General features: G+C 34.8%; 1 protein-coding gene across 2 annotated transcripts in view; it reads right to left on the bottom strand.

Annotated features, from left to right (window-relative positions):
• Positions 1-265: 265 nt before the first annotated feature.
• The window catches only part of LOC149559817 (3-oxoacyl-[acyl-carrier-protein] synthase II, chloroplastic-like), a 96,747-nt gene continuing 78,015 nt past the window's right edge, over positions 266-18,997 (bottom strand). Inside the window, exons 13-14 of one of the 2 annotated variants that reach the window (XM_089824310.1) lie at positions 2,669-2,728; positions 266-1,509 (exon numbers count right to left, since the gene is read on the bottom strand). In XM_089824310.1, the coding sequence (XP_089680436.1) occupies positions 1,429-1,509; positions 2,669-2,728 (141 nt within the window). In that variant the 3' untranslated portion in view covers positions 266-1,428. Of the gene's footprint in view, positions 1,510-1,799; positions 2,567-2,668; positions 2,729-18,997 lie in introns of those variants that run through there. The other variant, XM_089824309.1, reaches the window with a different exon arrangement.

The raw sequence follows: 18,997 nt of genomic DNA, 5'->3' as shown, positions 1-18,997 counted from the left end.
GCCACCAAACCAATTCAAGATTTCACTTCTAGTTTGGGCATTTTAGCTTCCCTCTATGGTTGCTAACAAGATAACAACTGGTTGCAAACAAGACTACAAATAACCAACATATGACCTCGAAAAGAACTATGAGATCCATTTTCTTGATGACAATGCAATACAACCTTCAAACAATTGCTAAGGTTTTTTGGAGGGATGAAGTTCAGTAACCAGGAATCAGAGATATCTATACCACCAAATTCACCCACAAACCTTTAAGCAACTATAATCGTGAATTTTGATTTTATATTTGCAAATACAATGAAATGGGAAAGAGATAGTGCAGTGCCACATGCCTGTATATATATCCAACATTTGCAGTGGTATATGAAGACTTTACCTAGCTGACTCTAAATATTTATATATACAAGGATGTCAAACAAAAAAAGCTCAAATAGTAAAATAATTGGGTCTTCCATAGTTTAAGCCCCAGGTTCAAATCCTAGTAGACGCTATAAAATAATTAGCCAATAGCTTATTCATATCTCTGTGGACTTTCAAGCACCAAAAATGCCAGAAAAGTCGTATTGCGTTGGAAACAGTTCATGTTTAGAAACAAATTTAGTCCCAGAATTGTTGTCTCGCACCAGAAAAAATAGACATAATCACAGGTAAGAGTCCAATCTCCCTCCAAATTTCTTCAAAATGTCAGCATGCAAACTTGCCATGTACTCTAATCACAGGTTTTCCATCCGGTTGAATGGAAAAAATCGTGGCCTAGTCACCTGACAATCCAGACGGAATCAACGTGCTGCGGAATTTGAGCTTCCTTTTCCAATGCCAACAATTTGCCCTCAAATCCGCTCTCAACGTGATGGATTTACTGCAAACAGCTCTCCATTTCCCAGGACTCGCAGAACAATTATCACACATTTTATTTAAACAAATTGAAGGATAACAAGGCTAGAGAATACAAGCGGACCTCACACTGGGCACAAATTTCTCACGCCATTAATGCCAATTGAATTAAATACGTGTCCAATGCATGGGAAGGAAAAACAATTGGGAATCTCATATAGCCAGCAACACCCCAGTCAGAAGCAACAACATACTTGTCGCCACCCAACTACACGAAAGCTCTCCAATTTGAGGTGAAATGGGCAATAAAATATGGAAAACGTGCCTCGACCCCAACTTTACAATGTCCACTTCAAACTATCACTTCATTTGTATGTATGACACAGGGTATCATATATTTTATAAATGCGTTGTGGTTTCATTACACCTATTCAAAGTTTGTATTTATCCAACACAGTCAAATTTATGGCCTGTATCATCTTTTTAAAATTTATGAAATGTCGAATGCTGTTACCAACCCCTCTTTATCTCTCTGTGATATTGCTGTCCATTCAGCATTGTTTTATATGCACAAAATAGTCTTCGTAATGTTCAGTCCTGGAAAATGTAGTCTGGCGCTGGGAAAAGAATCGGTCCTGGAATAATATCTTTTGCCAGAAAGGTGGCCTCACTCTGGAAAAATGAAAAATGGTAAGAATGCTGTGTACATCTCAATCCGTATTGTGTCCGTAAGTAATAACAACATTTTCTTATCAGCACAAAACATTGCAAATGCTAGTATTTCCAATTATAAGAGCTAAATGATGAAGAAGAAAACGCAGAAGACTAAACAAAATATTAAATATATTAACAATAACCGACATATCCAACATTCTAGTGACTTGTAGGCTTTTGCTTGCAGCCAATGCTTTAAGCCGAGATTACTTGTATACCCCGTATAAGAAGAGTCCAATGCAACAAAATTTTGATTGCTCTCTCAAAATCATTCATAAGCATATATAGCTTGAAATCATAAAATAAATTATTATGAGGCCACATTTCGCCCAAGTTTTCCCACATGGCTATCTTAGCAAGTGGTATATCTATCATTTTCATCGCCAATGCCATGAATTTCACCTAAAACATTCATTAATAGAATAACATTTAAATATAGCTTTCAAGAATTTTTAAAAGGATAGAATTTTATCTTTAGTGAAGAATATGTAGAGATGATCTATCATATTGAATAGCTATAACAATGAACAATATGAATCGCAAGTAATGTAGTGTTTCTCCTTTTCATAATACACTGACCATCTATAACCCATTTCTTTTCAAACTTGTCCCATGGCATTTCAAACATCTGTAATTATGCTCTGACGCAAGATATATAGATATATATATATATATATATATATATATATATATATATATTCAGAACACATTTTTTCAGAAGGATATAAGCTCCCCATCAATGCTACGAGGAGATGACGTTCATAATACTTTAGCCACTGCAGACTCATCTCCATTGAAGAATTAAATTGCAATTTAAGCTCAAGTTCAAACAATTTCAACCTTGGGCATAGCATAATAAATCATTGGCAGAAGGGTGACTTCGCTAATTCTCATTTCATTCTTCATAAGGAGCAAAAAGAACAGAGGAATTGTGACCTCCAAAGCCAAAAGAATTGGATAAAGCGACCTTAATGGTCAACCTCTCCTTTTTTGGGCCAACAATAACGTTCATATCCTAAAGTCAGTAATTTGAAAATAATTGTCAGTTATATTAATCAAAAAATCAGCATCTTATACTACAACCTATTATAAACTAAAATACTAAAAAACAACTCACCACATCCTTCTCTGGATTTTCAAGATTGATGGTGGGATGGACCCAACCTGTACGAATGGCCTGCAAAATCCAGATCAGCTTTCGGTCAGACAAATATAGGCACACACGCAATCATGCAATAAATGATCAAGGGAAGTGGTCCATACATAAGGGAAGTATTAAACTTTAAGACTAGTTTGCTACCCCAAATATCACATTTACCAAACTAACTCTACACAAAAAAAAATCTTTTAAATGGTTTTAAATGAACAGAGAGAGAAATAAAAAGATCTAGAAGTCAGATGACTTCTTTTGTAGCTACAATCGCAAGAAAACTTTACTTCCTCTAAATTACAATAGGTACAATAGGTACCTCATTACACTATATTTTCTGTTACCAGGTCCTTCATAACCACTAGTTCAAGTCCCAGTGTGGTCTGGGAAACAGTCTGGTGCTAGTACGACCCCATATTTACCCAAGGTACTGCTTGGACGCCCGAGCAGTACCCTGGGCAAGCCCTTGACATACCCAGGTGCAGACAAGCATACCCATGACCAAAGATGCCAAAAAAAATTGTCTTCCAAACAAAAATGAAGCATTTTGATTATTCCTTCATGCCCCTCAAAGATGCAATTCACCCTTGACTTCTTCAAATTCAAATTGGTGTTCGGAAGTTTTTTCACAAACACAAAGCACCAATAAAACCATTTTTTCCCTCCAAACTATATTTGTTGGGTTTTGAAGGTTGCTTTATTTTTATTAAACGTACAAAGGAGTAAAATGTACACAAAATGGTTAAGAATAGGTGTACAAGGAAGATCCAACCGTCAAAGATTAAAATATCTTTCATTTATTTTTCAGGTTCCCAATATTTTTTCCTGATTTTCCAAATTTGTTCAAAATATTTTTAATGAGTTTTTTTGAACTTTGTATTTTCCTGAATTTTTTTAAACTTTTTTTTTTGCTTTTTTTCCCCTTTTTTTTTTTTCTTTTTTTAACTTTTGCATTATAAAGGGTTATAATGCTGTTATTTTTCAATTCTAGCGTTGTTAATTTTTAACATTTTTCATTTTACAATCATACGAAATGGCTGGAAGTTCTACTTTGGTTGCTTCAAATGAAGCAAGTCACTTTAAATTTGATGCAGTGTCGCCTCTTTGGTGACATACACTAGTGGAGTGAGTTTTCTTTGGCAATATAACTATTGTCAGAAAGAGTATACGAGCTCAGATTTTTTAATGAAAGGACCAGGTCCAAATAAAAAAGGTTGCCGAAGGATCTAATATTGGCTCGTGATAAAGAAAAAGAGGATGGCGACATGACAACGTAATATGTCAAAGGTTCTTGCGCATCCTCTTGCCAAGAAAAGCTTGCAGAAACCTCCTAGTGGCTTCACACAACCAACTGGCCCGCATTCTTTCATGCCAATCTTTCGGTTTTACAGAAAAGATGCCCATTGGGCAAGGCCTTCAAAAATGAAATCAGAGAGGCAACAAATCAGAGTATGATCATTCCATTTATGTCAATCAGCTTCCTATCAACATTGTTAGATCACTTTATTGGCAGGATACCTTATTGGTGAAGGAGAAAGCTTCAGTAGAGACATCATGAGAGTGATCAAAAAACTTCATAGCCCAAAACAAGCTTATCCATCATTTTCATAGATGGAAAGATTGTAACAATAGACCATTGATCAATGTTATATTAGTGTGCCCTAAAGAAGTGATGTTTTTCTAAGACAGTGAGGGGCAAACAAAAGATGCAAGTTTTACTGCAAATATCCTCATAGAATCCATTGAAAAACTGGGGCCTAAATATGTTTTCACTAAATGTTCAAGACCACTTTAAATATGCACATAGTGGTGGTATCTAATGTTGATGTGTGATAGCTTCAGTTGGATAAACCTATACATAATTATCTATGAGATATATATATATATGTGTGTGTGTGTGTGTGTGTGTTTATTATTATATGAGATAAATTAATATAATAATAATACATAAAACTATGGTTATTTATTATAATTTTAATTATTAATTACCTAATAGATGTGTCTTAAAGGAACATGTCTATTCATGGCTTATGCTTATTAATATAAGGAGAGCTGCCTTTGGAACACGTATACCTAAGAAGGCAGTGCTTAATACATTGGCAGCAGATCCATGAAATTCAACATGATATCACAGCAGGTTCGATTACACCCTGTTAAGTTCAATAAGTGATAAAGGGTCAATTCTGTGATATCTAAATACTCTTGGAGAGATAAATAAGTTTGAAGACCATCTCTTGTTGCATCAGAAGTTACATTTCATAAATGTTTAGAATGAATAATATTATGTCAGAGCTACAAATTAAAGAGTCGATGTAATAGAAGAAAATGACTATATCTGAGAAAGGGTGATCAGGTATGGTAGAGATGTAATCAAAACATCCATATTTGTTTATGACAGCAGTTGGTGAAAAGGCGGCTGCGAGAATGTATGAATATATTGTGGTTGGAGGAGGAACAACAGGGTGTTTATCAAGGTATTTGGCAACGCCAGCGGTTATACATATGTCCTTGAGGGATTCGTGACAGAGGATGGAGTGCACACAGCAAGGGCAATGGTTTTGAGAGATGGAACATCAGTCAATGCGGAGTTATCCATATAGGTATGGTCTGCGCCATTAATTCATGTGTCAATGGTGGTGATCAGACTTAGTGTCCCTTTGTATGTACAGTCCACCATGTTGAGACTGTTTGCTACAGGAAAAGGCACGGTGAGGAGAAGAATGTGCAGTAACACATGACTATGACACTGTCATAAGTCAGACAGTTGTAGTCCAAAGATAGACCCGAATGAAAAGTATTTCATATTAAGTCCATTGAGAGTTGGAGACTATCATGTATGCCGACAATGTGAAGGATTGGGTGTTGTAGAGATTGGAAGGCACTATGGTGCCGTGAGAATTGTGCTGGAGTATTCATGCACGCACGTCTTAGGAGGACGTCTTGGATCGGAACAGTGATGCGGCTATCATAAGGAGAGCAAAGGGCATTGAGAATGCCAATAGAGTGAGTTGTTTGTTTTATTTAAAATTTTGCAAAGACTCTGTGAGTCAGGTCTGTTCTTGGGTTGTTGATAGGAATGAAAACCAGGATACCTACGTGGACATTGGTGGAGTTGTTGATCAATCTAATTAAGGTATGATATATTATTTCAATATTATCTAAATAATATTAATCAATAGAAGCGTGACCATATTTATTCATGCTTGTGATTATTTATTAATTCATTTATATGGATAGATATATATGTACATTTATGGAAAATAGTAGAGAGGCTAATGTAAATGGTTATCAAAATTTGATATTATAGAATATTTCACAAAGGAAATAGTGTGTTAGTATGAGAGGAGATTAATAATCTATGACTAACTCGACCATATAATCTCTTTTAATGAACTAATTAGTGTAATAAATGATTATTTTCGGCATCAATAAAGTCTAATGGAATGAAAGATTAAATATTGATATGTAGACAAGTATTTATTTGTATTTCTATAAGAGCTATTTGCCTTGGTCTTTTCCTCCAAGAATGTTATTGTAGGAAAAGGACGATTGATATCACATCTAGACGAAGTCTGACGCTCCAACAAAAGCATCATTGGTGAGAAGCTTAGAAGATTGATGTTCAAAGGAAGTGTGACACATCCGTTTGAAAGAGAAGATAGAGGATGTGATTAGTCAACCTTTGGTGATCTCGGTCTTATTGATTCAGAGGGAGTAAACCACGTTGAGATGGATTATCCAATGATCAAAAAATTGTAGTAGTCAAGAGGACTGTGATTTATAAATATACCACGTGACTGTGACTTTAATGGGCTTACCCCATGTGTACATCACGAAGAAGTGACAACTTCCAAATGATGCCTCTTGCATTTGCAGAAGTTATTGTAAGGTGACAATCTTACAATAACTTGTATTATGAGATCAAACAAATTGAGTATATGTTGAATGTCTTGCATCTCAACATTCTGGAAGGTCGTTACTCAAAGAGTATTTAGTGAATATCATTGATATTCTGGGAGGCCAATACTCTTGATATCAGATGTGATATCAAAACCTTTTGAGTACTTAGTGAATATCATTCATATTCTGGGAAGCCAATACTCTTGACATCAAATGTGATATCAAACCTTATTTTGAGTAATTGGTGAATATCATATGATATTCTAAGAGACCAATACTCGTGATATCACATCTTATTTGAGTACTTGGTGAATATCGAATGTCGATATGGTGAATATCAAATGTCGATATTCTGGGAGACCAATACTCTTGATATCAGATGTGATATCAAAACCCTATTTGAGTAATTAAATGAACATCATATGTTGATATTCTGGAAGACCAATACTCATGATATCAAATGTGATATCAAAATGTTGAATATCTTCTAATCAAAGATATTCTTATATTGAGGTAATTTATGATCATGTGTTTATCTTTCCTAGCTAAGAGAGAGTGTTGATGTGTGGTAGCTTCAGTTGGAAATACCTATATATAATTATCTATGAGATGTGTGTGTGTGTGTGTGTGTGTGTGTGTCTGTGTTTTTATTATTATATGAGATAAATTAATATAGTAATAATATATATAACTATGGTTATAGTTATTATAATTTTAATTATTAATTAACTCATATGGCTTATGCTTATTAATATAAATAGAGCTGCCTTTGGAACATACATACCTAAGAAGGCAGAACTTAATACATTAGCAGCAGATCCATGAAAATCAACATCTAGAAGTAGATTTTCAGGTCCCCATTTTTTGCAGCCTCTTGCAATTAAAATTCTCTTCCAAGTTTTTCTTTTTCACATTTTTCATTCAATGCAATCATGCTATATATTATGGTTTTATTTAATAATTAAATAAAACCGTATATTAGCATGATTGCATTCATATCTTAATAAAAAATATTGAAGTATAATAAAAATTTATCTTAATAAGAATTGTGATATTGTTATCAGGATTTAAGTGTGTAGTTTTTTAGTCAAACTCGTTGACTTATTAAGAAACAAATGCAATTACATATAAAATGGCGATAAGTTGAACAACAAATACACTGCTTTAAACCACTGCAATGAAAGATATGAATCCCCAAAGCGGATCTGAGCACACTTCAAAATGCACAGGCTATCTTCCTAAACCTGTAACAGGGACAGCACGGCATTAGAATCTCCAAACTAAGTCCAAGTTTTCCAAAACACCCTTAGAAAGGATCTCCAGTAGTTCAAAGCTTTGGATTGACTTCATCCAATGGCCACCCAACAAGACTACAATTTCCAATCAGCAGTTTAAACCACTACAATGAGATATGAAACCCCAAAGCCAATCTGAGGACACTTCACATAACTGTCTTCCTAAACCTGCAAAGGGACGGCACATCAATAAAATCTCCAAACTGGTACAAACTTTCCAGAACAGCCTTAGAAAGGATCTGCAGTTGTTCAAAGCTTCTGATTGAGCTCATATAAGGCAGAAATCATCACCCCAAACACTTCATGGTGCACAAAACAAAACACTTGTGACTTTTGATAAAGAATGACTTGCAATTGAGCAATTTCACCAAGAAACTATAAATGCTTGAAACCATTCAAAATAACATATGGAAGTGGTTGCCTAGCTTGGGAAAATCCTTTGAAGCAATACCCATAAACATGGGATTGGTGTCTGGCTAGCTCGAAAAAAAGGTTTGAAAAGCCCAAAAAACGCTGCAAAACCTTAAACCAACACACCAAAAGCAATGCCATAAACACTACAGAAGATTTACCAAAATATGATTCCAAACAGCTATCAAAAACTCATGCAGATTTTATCTTTAAGAAACCTCGAATCACCAAAAACTCTATGAAACTCAATGTATTTCCTAAATGAAATGCCAAAACAACTAGGGGGGGTCTCACCACCAAGACCAGCAAGACTGAAGAGGGTTTCTGTACACTACAACACTAGGAAGAACTCCAAATCTCATCCCGACAACATCTATGTATGTGTGCAAATTCTGAATGAAAAAATTATTGAAGTAATATTGTAATAGTTAGGAATATTTAGGATAACGGTAATTTAACTTTATTTTTTATCACTTAATTTTTACTAACTTTATGTTCTTAAACTGTTAAGTTTCTTTTCTGTCTTTAGATCTCAATTGTTTCCATTATGGTAAGGAGTATTCCTCTCCTTTGGTTATTATTGAATATCAATCAATTGTCATCTCATTTGGAAAAGAAAATGGCAGTACCTAAGAATTTCTAAGTTTTGCTCAGATTTTTCAAAACATAAACCATGGCCTTTTTTGGTGAATTTTTTTATAGAATAAATTTTGTGATATTTCTTAAAAACTTCATTAGGAGATTTTTAGAAGCCATTTTTATCATTTTATTTAAATTATAAAATGAAATCATGGGTTTTCATCTTTTTGATGATTATTTTAGAAAAAATTGTGGTTTTTGCTGATTTCTTTACTGTTTTTCACTAGAAAAATAAAGTTTTTTTTAGATCTGCAAGGGTTTTCTGTTGTTGTAACTAACTATTGCTAGATTTTCTGATCTTCAAAGATTTTATACAAATTTTCCAAAAAATTCATAGCGAGCTTTGAAAGATTCTCCCCAAAAAATCATAGCAGGTTTTTGCATCATTTTAGTCCCAAAAATCATCATAAGTATTGCATTATTTTTTTCCAAAAAACCATGGAGGGTGTTACAAGAGAGGGTTTTCATTGCACCAAAAGATTGACCTGCCAATGTCAATACAACCACAAGACCTATTAAAGACAAAGGAGGTTGTTCAGCCATATCACGAATCCAGCGAGGGATGCTAGCCCACTGCCAACAATCTCCCTCCTAGCGTTACTTGCTATAGCCTACAAGGATTCAAACATGTGACCAAGCTTTGATACCACTTGTTACTAGATAGGATTGTCATTGCACCAAAAGCTCTACTTGTCAATGCCCAAAACAATCACTAGACTTATAGAAGACACAAGAGGTTAAACCATGTCACAAATCCAGCGAGAAACGTTGGCCCATTGCCAACAGAGGGTTTTTGCAATATTTTTTCCACCAAAAATTGTGATTTTTTGCTGCTTTCTTATGACATTTTTTGAGAAAATCATGTGTATTTTTTTCTATTTTTCTGCAAAAAAGGGAGTGTCGATTTTTCCACAAAATCATGTGTGATTTCAGCATTATATCCAGGGCTTAATGATTTTACTACAAAATCATGGAGTTGTTTTGCATCAGCTTATTTTGACAATTTTTCGCAAAATTGTGGTTTCACAATTTTTGGTCAATTTTTTATCAACAAAGTTGATCTCAATTTACATGTCTCTTGATAATAGAAGGGATGGTTTGGTTACCCAATGTCAAGTTTAAAGGCACTCAATTTGTCCTTGGTCATATGAATAAGCTCTATATAAAGCAGATGGTTGATCAAAAGTTTAACCAAGACGAATCTCAGAAGAAAATTCATGTCGCAAAATGTTCTAAAGAGAAGGAATAGTGGCCAAATGACTTGCGGTCTTTGTAGTGTAGTTAAGCAGAATGACCATTAAGGGAGTGTATTAAAGTAAGACTTTGATATTTATTATACTGGTCATGTAAGCAACATTATTTTAGGTCAGCCAATCAATTTTTATTAACTTTCTATTTTTTAAGTTATATAATTTTAATAGCTTTCTATTTTGTCTTTAGTTGTCAATCATTTTTGTTATAGAAAAATCTTCTAATTGTTTTTTAAGGAGTTGATGCAAGAGCATCTAGGGTGTAAGGGCAATCTTACATCACCCAAATATATTTTTGTTTCTATCTTTACAATAAGGATCATTTCAGTGCAGAGTTTCTATTTGTGGAAACTTACTATTTTTAGTAAGTTGGTCATAAGAGTTCAAAATGTTTTGGAGGTTCATCTTATAGATATATCATCCTGCCAGCTGAGTTTTCATTGTCATATCATTAGTACAAGTGAAGTAATTGAGGATTTTCGGTAAAAAAATTGGTATAAAAACTTTGAAGGCCTTAGATGCTCCGACCAAGGTCAAACCCTAGTTGACAGACGCTTGGTTATAGATTAGGAGCTGTGAACTGGTTAAAATAGTCAATCGAGTCTACTAGGAAGAAGTTATGGCCTCCGGACGTTGGGCTACTTGATATTATAATTTGATATTGCTTTGAGTCAAGTCTAATGTAATAAATATGAAAAAGAAAATAATTTAGGGGTGTGTTAGTACCCGATATGGTCATAGTTTTAAACTTTCATTTCCAGGTGTTGAACCTCTGTGAAGTGCTTTGAACTAAGGTTCAAAGTGGTTCAAAGTGGTTCAAAGGTTCAAATCAGATTTGGAAAGTGCAGTGTCTTGAAGCACTTCGAACTGAGGTTCAAAGAGGTTCCAAGTAGTTCAAAGTGGTTCGCCAGTTCAAATGGGTTCGAAAATGCACATTTGTTAATTCAGAATGATTCAAAAATTGTGTTCAACTTAATACCCAAATCCATTCTCTGTTCATAATTCAGTCAGCTCAACATTTTCAAGAAAGTGCAGAGGTATAGGTCAAGATGAAGGTCAAGCCCAGTGGTTCGGAGGTCAAAAATTCAAAGTTCAAGTCTTATGTACAGATTCAATATCACAAGGAATGTCAATCCATTAATGGTGATATCAGTAATGATGGTTTAATCTGGAACAGAACTCACTCGAAGGTGTATTGACAGAGTTGCAAGCACACATCTTGATCATGGGGTTACTAAAGTTGTGAGTAAAACTCAGGCTATGAGTTCTATGAATAAAATTTTCAATGAATCATATACATATCATCAAAAGTTTCAAATCCAAGGTTCACAAGATAGCTTATTTAGGAAATTCAAGCTAGAGACTGAGGAAGATCCTTTCAAGGCAAAGCTTAGAATTATAATGGATTATGGGAATTGGGAATTGAGAAACCAAAGTATTTAGAAGGCCAAACCAATCTCAAGTGACATTCGATGAGTTTACATTAGAATTCATCCATCTTAAAGTGGAATAAACATATACAAGCAGAAGAAATCTCAGATTCTCTGATGACAGAAAAACAATTATATTTCAGGGGTCATATCTCACAATTCAACTGTTGGATCAAGCTCAATTTTGGATATGTGTTTGCAATCCTAGTTTTCTAACTTCTGACTGGAGCAATTTCCAAGATGTGTCCGAAATCATGAGATATACATCACTGTTTGCACTTCTATCGACTCAGAAATAACAATTACAGAATGCAAACAACCAAATTGGGTCTCAATGCGGGGGGCATAACTTCCAATTGAACCTTTGGATTTGGCTCAATTTTGGGTATGTTGCTTAGAGGCAAGTTATGCACGATCTGACCGGAGCAATCTTTGAAACTGTTCTTGGTTCACGAGTTATAGTTGACTGAGTAGATCACTATCAAAACTATCAATCACAGTCACAAAATTATGACAGAGCCTCATCACCAACAAATGCCACCTTGACAGCTCATGCATAAGAATTCAAAGAGTGTTATGTTTCCTAATTATAGATCTTGAGACGTAAATTCACTAGTTAAAGAGGCTATTCAATGGGATTTATTAATCAAGATCTGAAGAGTCATTCGACAGGTGTAAGTTAAGAGAAATAGACAATATTTAACATTACAAGCTTTTATGTCTATCTTTGACATCTGTCAGAAGAGGTGTGTTGTTGGCAAATAACAACATATGGTGGTTATTATTTGAGCCTGAAGATGTTGCATAAAGAAAAATGCCACCTGTCCATGCATATACCATAGATGAGCTCACAAAGTGTTTAACTAAATAATTAAATGCAACTAAAGGGAAATCTGGAAATGTTGTTTAACATAGCAGGGTATTATAAAGTTGAGAGGCCACTGAAATAATAAAGCTGGCAAAAGTTTAAAGATGATGCCGAGTCATAAGAAAGATAACTGATCCAATGCCCTGGGAAGATAAAAAGAAGTCTTCTTTCAAGAATCAGTTACCCAAACAGAACAAGAACCGACAATAGGAGAAAATAAATAAAGTAGCAGCAGCAGAGAGGGGGTTCCATTCTTCCTTCTTCCAAACTGCAAACTGTGTGTTCCAGGAGGGGAGGAGATTTTGCAAAATTGTTTCATTTTCTTGAGAGACTGGGAGAGACAGAGCATGGGCAGATTTTCTTTCTTTTCAGAACTGTGTGTCTGAGATGAAGATAAAATTTTAGTGTTTGATGTAATATTGTGGAAAAAGTTTATGTTTTCTTTGAATAATGGTTAGATTGTAATGTGTAAAAGAGTCTTTGTGGTCTTTTACAGTTAGAGAAGGGAGACTGGAGGTTAAACACATTAAACTTTGATTATAATGTATTTTTCCTTTCACTAATTACGAACTTTGAGTCATTTTCAGTTTTCTCTGAAATTACAATCTGATATCATTGTTTCTTTATTATGTCATCCTTCAAAGCTTTGATTTTAATTCCCTCAAGAAGATGGAAAACATATTTTCGTTTTCATTACACAATGCAGTGTTCAACAAATGAACTTTGTGTCATCTGATGTTCCTTACTTTCTTTTCACGCAATAGTATAGGTTTTTGCATCTACGTTGTATTTACGGGTAGATGTTTGATATCCTTTTATGATTTCCAGTAAAAGCATTCACATTTGATTCATTGAATATCTCATACGGGGAGCTGTACCTGATAAAATTTAGAGGAAGGTTATCAATCCCATGATAGCCTGTCCAACTGTTGGTGTTGATTTGTCCTTTCACTTGGGCATTCAGGGTCAGATTTGCACACATTTCTTCGAAGGACAATCTGTTCACTAACAGGGTGGTCAACCTCAAAGGTTAGGAATAAATTCTAGAACCTTCCTAGGTGGTGGAAAATTGTTTATTTAAGGAAGCCTTGTAGGGTTGTCTAGGATAGTTTTGGGTGGTTGTTTGTGGCTCTGTCTTCCAGAATATTGTAAGGAAAACACCCATGTGGCTTTGTATATTGTATTTCTAAAATCTGTAATTCCATACTTTTGGAGATAATAAGAAGCCCATTCTCTGTTCTTGCAAATTATTATCGCTTCTCAATTTATGCTATGTGTTTGTAGTATTAAGAGGAGTACCCTTCATCAAGTGGTATCAAAGCAGGAGTTCCAACACGTGTAGATATATTGTCGACTATAATGTTGAGGTTATAGGATTGCTACAAGTGTAATGGCATTGCCTAATGTTGCGGTATGTGTTTTGCAAGTGCAGATCTGAATCAATATATATAGGAGTAGAAGAGACATTGTTGTGACATTTTCACACCATCGCCCCAAAAAAAAATTTTGGGGACCCCCCTTTTTTTAATCACCTTGGCAAATTTTTTGAGTTGTCCAAAAAAAATTCATTTTTTTTTTAAATTTCAAGTCTTGGACGCCTTTAGGCCAGAGGGGAGGGGGTTAGATTTATTTTCACCTGGTTCCAAACTTGATTTTCCAGAACAACCAATTTCATCCTTAGGCCAAACAAATTTCAAACAACCACACTTGGCAGGGTAAAATTGAAAATTTTGTACTTAGACGATTTCTTTTGAAAATTTGGATGTAATTGTATAAATTTAGATCATTTTCAAAAAAGTGAAATTTTGTTAAACTTGAGTTTTTGGAAAATCTTGAATTTCTTTGGTGAAAAAATTTTCTTTTGTGAAGATGAAATCAAATTGCAAAATCGATTTTAGACTCTAGATATGATTTTTATTTTTTGTCAAAAAACTAAAAATCGATTTGAATTAAATTGCAAAAAAGTGGCTTTAATGGATTAAAATTGTCTTGAAAATTTTTTAAGCCTTTAATGAAATTCGTAATTTAATATTGAAAAATGGATTTTGGCTAGCCAATGATATATTAATTACTAAATCATCATTTAGCATCTCCAAGGCATTATTTACTTTTTTTTTTGCAATCTTGGTCTAATTGGCAATTTAAAAAAGTAAATTTCATCTTGGCAAAGTTAATTTTGGGCTAAGCATTTAATTGGAGACCATGTCTTGTGTTCTAATTAATTTTTTTTTGTTCCCAAGGTCCCAATCAGCCAGCTAGGAAGGAGAGGCAAGTTGGGTATAAGAGGAAATTTTTTCCTCTCATTTCCTCATTCCTCACTCCTTTTTGGTGCTTAGGTGATTTTTGAGTTGGAGCAGATGTCTTCTCCTTTAAGCGATTTTAAAAGGGCAAATTTTCTCCTCTTTAAGCGATTTTTGGCTAGGAGCAAATTTTCTCTTCCTTGAGCGATTTTCCTAAGGCAGATTGGCATCTTCTTTGGGTGATTTTTCCAGCTAGGGCAGATTGGCATTATTGTTGGCAAATTTCTTCATAGCAGAGATCTCTATGTTTGGCAATTTTTCATGAGTGAGGGCAGGTCTGCACTCTTCTTGCTTGTCGAATTCTGTGAGAGGTGAATTTTGTGGGAGCCGAATTTTGAGGGAGCCGAATTTTGTGGGAGCCGAAATTTGTGGAAGACAAAATTCTGATTTTCAAAAGGGGCTGCGATTTTCTCCTAGAGATTGGACAATTTTGTTGGTGAAGAATACAAGTGATAAGGTCTGATTTTTTGGGGCAAATGGTAGACAATTCCAAAAGCACAAAATTCTGATTTTTTCAGCTAGGGCCTCAAGATTTGCAAGGGATTTGAAATTCTCAAATCTGATCCTAAATTCCAAAAGAAGATCCAGCTATTGGTAAAGGTAATTTCAAATCATTTAGAGTTGAAAGGGGTCCTTAAGCAGATTTCTCTCTTTCGTTCTTGTCTAAACATTGTCTCCCTTGGTTCTTCTCGCATTCATCATCCACCACTTCACCATCCCATAATGGGTTGACAAGATGGTAGATGTTAATGCAAGCAAGAATCCTAAGAGAACAAACACTAAGAAAGACAAAGAGGATATGATGCCCAAAACAACTTTCTTCTCGAAAATGAGGTGAATAACTAATACCAATGTCGGTACAGTAAACATGATACAAGTAAAAATCCAAAAAAAAACCCAACTATTGGTAAATGGTAACTTCAAATCATATAGAGTTGAAAGGGGTCCTTAAGTTGATTTCTCTCTTTCATTCTTGTCTAGATATTGTCTCCCTTGATTCTTCTTGCATTCATTGCGTTGGTTATCAAAATCACCGGTTAGAAACCTACGAGCCTTGCCTGCTCGATGCTGGGTGTCTAACTGATTTTGGCCAACTTGATAGGATTGACTTCAATCCTCTTCGCTTTTGGTTCCACTCGACCAAGGCCTATTTATCTAAATCTTGGATAGCAAAACTCAATTCCAAGATAATTTATAGGATTACAGAAATCAAATTAACTCCTCAATTGGCAAGCATCAAGGAAACGTTCTGGATTATTTATCTTCAAACTTCAATTACTTTATTTAAGATGTTATATGTCGCTGAAATGAAAATAGATAAATTACTAAATGAAATCAGCTTGCCAAAGGAAAAGAATAGAGCAATGCTAGCATTGGGTTCAAAATTTATGAGCAGATTTATGATCAATGCTGAATTCTAATTGGGCGATAGAGTCAAACATACATTTCTTACATACAACCTTACAATATTATTGGCATGATATTTATTAATAATCTAGTTAATTTGATGCCACAAATTGTCACGACTTAATGTATTCAAATCAGTCTATTATGATTTAAACATCACACAAGCATAATAGATACAAATAATGAGAACAAGATGATATCCTACACTATTTGCATTGATCAAATCTGAACAGCAACGAACAATTTTAATGTACTTATCAAATTAATAGATTAAAAACAAATGAACACCTCAACTATAAAGGATGAGTTATGTATGATTCAACTCTAAGACAAAATAAAATTTCTTACTGATTTATTGTTGGACAAATCGTGATGCAGACACTCAAAATCTTGATGCTCAATCCAACACAACTGAATCCATACAATTTTTGGAAACAATACTGAAAAAATCGAACTCCCCTTTGCTTTGTTCAAATCTCCAGCCTCTCTCTCAAACAAAAAGATTCAAACAACATTGATAAGAAGTTTTACAGATTTCAAAATGGAAACAATCTCAATAATATCCTCTGTCCCTTTTACATCTTATATTTATAAATATTTGAAAAGGTATCAGTTGCTCAAATCAAACATCGCACCTTTTCATCATACCTAATCACAACTTAACAAAAAACTGAAATATGGTTGTGATTAATTAACCATCGATGAGTTGCTTTGTTCAATGTTTTGCTAAAGAAACTAAACTATTCGAAACTCTGATGCCCCAATTACTTCCACATATATCCTTCAAAAGGAAAATCATTTGCCATGCCAACTAGTTTGATCAAGATCCTGTGCATGGGCAGCCATGATGATATCTGTAAGCAGTGGTCTTCATGATTCCGGCGAACAGTTTTATTAGGCAAAATATCGCTTCTTCTCATACTCCCGACGACGTTTATCTATCCTTCCGCACGCTTGCTGGTTATATTCATTCTTCCTCTTGCGAATCACAATAACTCCTGGACGCGGGATGAAGAATATAATTCGTTTGAATGTTACTGCTGCAGAAAAGCTCCTATATTCCCCACGAACTCAACCCTACAAAAACGAAACACTAAACATCAATAACCAGACAATGTTACAACATACGGGTTGGTGAAAAGCGAACGCGGGAGGCTTCATGACATGTACACAATCCTCTAAAAAACCTACAAAATTCCAGTCTTCGCTTGTCTCTAGACATCTCCGCCTGAAAGCATGTACATTCCTTGATTGTTGGGCATCTTCTAATAATGATATCACCTTCCAGGGATGTAACGACATCCATGCCAATGATTGCATTTTAACTAACTTGCTGCCTATTAATTCCGTTTCCAAAATAATTAATAAATGCTTCACCTTCCTTTCAGATAGGATCTGCTCATGTTAAGAAAGCATAAATGAGAAAAATTCAATCTTCAGTACCAAATACTTTGCTTCAAATGGAGAATGAGTTGAGAGATTTCTAAAACCTTTGTACACTAGAACCTTTAAAAATCCCCCTTTGGATGATGGTAAGTCTCTATCTGCCATTGTTGCAATATTGGTGCGGGACAAACAATAAGAGTTGCACCTGAAACCACTTTACTACCTACAATTTGAAACAATTCTGCACAGGTCTTACATATAAACTTCTCTTTAATCTTTGTGACATCAACAACGTCGTTCACTACTGAAGCTTTTTTCCTTCTTGAACTCGTATCTCTAGAGCTACTTATAAAGCTCCAAAATGCATGTGTAAAATTTACAAGTTTCCCATCCCTCATATTACCACTTGCTTGATAATTGTCTCTAATTCCAACACAGCCTCCATGTTGCCAAGCATACATCACACTGAATCCAAAAGCCAGTATACTTGTAACTTTCAGTAACAGCCCCACAAACACATTCAACACGTTCTAGTTTTGGCCTTTTCAAGGGAATACACATTCATTTCTTTCTGTCAGTCTCCCTTTGGAAATCATATTTGATTGAGTAGATTTTTTAGGGTATGCTAAAATGCAAGCAAGTAGTTCAGCTGCTTTTCGTAGACCCATTTCATCTACGAGAATTCCACCACGGACAAAACTCAAGAAACCTTCAGGATGCATTGAAACACTACTGCTGAATATGGCCCTTGAATTGTCGTTGCCTCCCACTCTTATTAGCTGTGTTGATTCTTGAAGAATAATCATTTGCTACATCTTTTTTGACTCAAACCTCCAAGAAACCGATTCAATGCAGATCTCTACTTCTGGAAATTCAATGCATCTTTAGCAGGTGCAATAGTACCTATATCTTCTCCATGTTTCTTTGATTTTGTAATGCTGAAGAAATTTTATTTATATTATATTTAGCTCTATAGGATGCAGCATTGCCAGGTTCATTCTTCTGTAATTGAAACATGGTTTTCTCCATCAAATACTGAAACAACAAAAACTATCCTTCCCTTATTTGCAATATGTATTGACATCTTGTTGTGTCATCACAAAACTTATGATTCTGATCCCTCCTTAATGAAAATCGACAGAAAATGAAGCTCAAGTATTTAAGCACCCCACTCATTTTGCACAAATGAAAATCTCTACGTATAGTGTTCTGGAAATCTTTGATATCTATGACCATACTTCTTTCAGGTTTCCAACATGAAAAATTTGAGTCCATCACATTGTCCACCACTTTACCATCCTGTAATAGGGCAACGAGATGGAGGATGCTCGTGCAAGCAAGAATCATAAGAGAACAAACACTAAGAAAGACAAAGAGGATATGATGCCCAAAACAACTATCTTCTCAAAA

The sequence above is a fragment of the Cupressus sempervirens genome, chromosome 4 (assembly GCF_028749045.1).
Source record: "Cupressus sempervirens isolate cs-2001-9-10 chromosome 4, ASM2874904v1, whole genome shotgun sequence".
In the NCBI taxonomy this organism is placed as follows: Eukaryota; Viridiplantae; Streptophyta; class Pinopsida; order Cupressales; family Cupressaceae; genus Cupressus; species Cupressus sempervirens.
This window is presented reverse-complemented; position numbering and strand designations above follow the sequence as displayed.